The sequence below is a fragment of the Camelina sativa genome, chromosome 2 (assembly GCF_000633955.1).
Source record: "Camelina sativa cultivar DH55 chromosome 2, Cs, whole genome shotgun sequence".
Classification (NCBI taxonomy): Eukaryota; Viridiplantae; Streptophyta; class Magnoliopsida; order Brassicales; family Brassicaceae; genus Camelina; species Camelina sativa.
Window position 1 is genome coordinate 26,580,510 of NC_025686.1, and position 3,660 is coordinate 26,584,169.

Consider the following 3,660-nt stretch of genomic DNA (forward strand, 5'->3'; position numbering starts at 1 on the left):
ATCAAAAGCTATAATTATTACGGTTACCTGATTTCATGTGTTCATGTTTCCTGTTGCAGTACCTGCCTCATGTGATCAAATCAGGGAAAAATGTGTTTGACCGATTTGCTGTGATATTCGCGGTGGTGATTGTGTGGATCTATGCTCATCTTCTTACAGTTGGTGGGGCTTACAATGGTGCTGCACCAACTACACAAACAAGTTGCAGGACAGATCGTGCTGGAATCATAGGTGCTGCCCCATGGTAAGTTGTTACAACGCAGCTCTAATGACATTTCCACTAGAATTTTGCAGTTTAAGCAGAACTAAAGAGCATGAAGAAATAGAGTATCAAAAGATAAATGTGATCTCATTGGATTCGTTGTTAACATTATTTTTTTTTAACTCAGGATAAGAGTTCCATGGCCTTTCCAGTGGGGTGCCCCGTCGTTTGATGCTGGAGAAGCTTTCGCAATGATGATGGCTTCTTTTGTTGCTCTAGTTGAGGTCTGTGATTATCTTCTTCATGTTTTAATCTTTCGAAATACAATGATTATGCTCTGTTATTCTGTTTATTCATCTTTGTTTCTTGTTTCTTCTCTGTCTGGCTGAACTTTAAAGTCAACCGGTGCTTTTGTCTCTGTCTCTCGATACGCAAGTGCAACGATGTTGCCACCATCTATTCTCAGCCGCGGTGTTGGCTGGCAGGTAACTCACCTACATTTGAAGTTATAATGTTGCTGAATCTATATTGATCGAATTCTGAAGTGTTTATGCTATGTTTTGTGGAACAGGGAGTTGCGATTCTAATATCAGGGTTGTTTGGTACTGGAGCTGGTTCCTCTGTCTCTGTGTAAGCATCTCAGAGATGATAAATGATCTGATATCACTAATTTCTCTAGATGTTTTGGTATGAAAGTTTGTTTTCTCGCTCTTTCCTGCAGAGAAAATGCGGGGTTATTGGCCTTGACACGAGTTGGCAGTCGAAGGGTTGTCCAGATAGCTGCAGGCTTCATGATATTCTTCTCTATTCTTGGTTCGCTGCAACTCTATATCAACAAATGAAAGAAAAATCTTTTGCTTGAAATCTATTCTGTACTGATGATCCATCATATGCTAATGCAGGAAAATTTGGAGCTGTGTTTGCTTCAATTCCCGCACCCATCATTGCTGCTTTATACTGTCTCTTCTTTGCGTACGTGGGAGCTGGAGGTTTGAGTTTCCTTCAATTCTGCAACTTAAACAGCTTCAGGACCAAGTTCATCTTAGGCTTTTCGGTCTTCCTTGGCTTGTCCATCCCTCAGTACTTCAATGAGTACACCGCAATCAAAGGATATGGTCCAGTCCACACTGGGGCTCGTTGGGTATGTAGTAACCAACTCACTGTTACTTATTTTCTTTGCATTGAAATAGGCTTTTGGTTAAGTGATCTAGTAAGGCCTAAAACTCCACTCCATCTGTTCATAATCTTTGGCGTGGCCTGAACTAATGAAACGACTTTGGCGTTGCATGAGCTAATGAATTTCTTTTTCTCTTACATATTTGACAGTTCAACGATATGGTGAATGTTCCGTTCTCCTCAGAGCCTTTTGTTGCTGGCAGCGTCGCCTTCTTCTTGGACAACACATTGCACAAGAAAGACTCTTCGATAAGGAAAGACCGAGGAAAGCACTGGTGGGACAAGTTTAGATCTTTCAAAGGTGATACAAGAAGTGAAGAATTCTACTCTCTTCCTTTCAATCTCAACAAGTATTTCCCATCTGTCTGAAAGGGTAAGGAGAAGGAAGAGAAGAGCAAAGATATAACTGGAAACAAAAGTGGTGAAAACTCAAGGGTTTCACCATTCTTGCCTTGAGATTTTAAGCCTCTGTGTCTTGGTTCTTTTTACAACTTTGGAAACTTTAAATATCTCTCACAATTCTATAGTCTTATTTACAAGAATGATGAATCTTAAGAGCATTGTTGTTTACTCTCTCTCTCTCTCTAATGCTTTTTCTTTGTAAATCCGAGGGAACACTACTTTGTGATTTTGATTAGTTTCTAAACAAATTTTTAGCTGAATTTTGCTTTGATCTATCTCTCACTCAAACGTCTTGATTTTAAAGTTTAATTAAGATAATTGATTGATTATGTCGAAACTTTAAATAAAATTTGGTGAATAATTTATGAGCACAAGATTAAGAAAATAGGGCGACCTTTCACTCTTGCATGAGGTGTTTGTTCTCTGTTAAATAAAATATAGAGAGGCATTAAGGCAACTTTTGTATGTTATCTTAATTAATGGACAAGCAAAAGGTTAAGATTACTTTGTTTTGTAAGGCTGATCGATTAACACCGTAATTAATTAGCAATGTTCAATAATTAAAGTTTAATACGACACAGGCTTTCAGGAGATCGAGATAAAGTGTACAGTAAGCATGTGAATAGGGTTGATTGCACGAGGGGAATATTATTACTTCATTTTTGGTTGTCATTTTCGTTATTTTAATTTCCACAAAAAAGCTCATCATTGCCTTTAAAAAAATAGATTTATAAAAAAGTTGCTTTATTTAGTTGACAAAAACAAATTTGTTTATTTTTGTTGTTCTGCAAACTATTTATCTTTTTTTTTTGTATTGAATTCGCATTTCTGAATTATATAACTATTATTACTAATTTAAGTAGTAGATTTAATTATCGTTTATTAAACGCCATGTCTACTGTGAATATTATTATTATATACACTTATCTAAACTCAATTTTATTTTATGACAGCAATTCAAATGTTTTTTTGTTAAAAATTGTGTTGTAGTAATCAAAGAAAACCTTAACTTATGTGGTTAAAACGTTTAAAACAATTGTATAGATAAGAATCTTAGAAAATAAGTTATAAACAGCAGCCAAATTTGTTTTTACAATGTTTAGTTGTAGAAATTATTTAAACAAAACTAGGATAAAAACAGAATATAAAGAAGGAAATTAAAATTTGGTGAAAGTATTTTCTAAAATAGTGGTCCAATAGTAGTTACTAGTTGTCGTTGATATATACTTTTAACTTTTGAGATGCATGTAGTAGAGTGAGTATCTTACAAAAGTTAGTGATTAACTTCTTCTGTTATGACTTGTGAATTAGTAATTTACTCTGCATAGGTTGAACTAAGCTAAGCTAAGTGATATTACTATTACTAGCAAACTAGCATATACAAGAATTAAAATGGTTAATAGATTCGTAGTATCAAAGGCTTTACAGATTTAATTAAAAAGCTTACTTGGAATCTACTTTTTTTTGAAAGATTCCAGCCAAGCAAAACACTTGGGGGGCTCTGTACGGACAGTCCAAGACATAATAATCAATTGAGCAATTAATTACGATCATATTATTCTATACCTCTCTACTTAGAGACTCTTTCTAATAATAACTAGAATTTGAACCCGCGCACGTGCGGGATTTTAATTTAAAATATTTTTTATCAATATAAATTTTTGAGCTCAAATATATTTATTGAAATTTTTGAGTATAAATCTATATAAACACTAAACTTATTTTACTAATTAACATACCCCCATATATATTATTGAAGATATTGTTTATTTGTTATATTTATTTGCGAGGGATTTTAGTTTAAATTTTTTAGGAATAAAAATCATTGAATATAAATATAATTAGTCATTTAAAGTTTAAAAGATAAATCCAAATAAAAG

General features: G+C 33.9%; 1 protein-coding gene across 2 annotated transcripts in view; it reads left to right on the forward strand.

Moving 5' to 3' along the window:
- Positions 1-2,040, forward strand: part of LOC104740500 (nucleobase-ascorbate transporter 6) — a 4,430-nt gene extending 2,390 nt beyond the window's left edge. The window contains exons 9-15 of one of the 2 annotated variants that reach the window (XM_010461125.2): positions 187-244; positions 390-486; positions 601-687; positions 774-832; positions 924-1,015; positions 1,105-1,343; positions 1,529-2,040. In XM_010461125.2, coding sequence (XP_010459427.1) covers positions 187-244; positions 390-486; positions 601-687; positions 774-832; positions 924-1,015; positions 1,105-1,343; positions 1,529-1,747 — 851 coding nt within the window. In that variant the 3' untranslated portion in view covers positions 1,748-2,040. Of the gene's footprint in view, positions 1-59; positions 245-389; positions 487-600; positions 688-773; positions 833-923; positions 1,016-1,104; positions 1,344-1,528 lie in introns of both variants that reach the window. The other variant, XM_010461117.2, reaches the window with a different exon arrangement.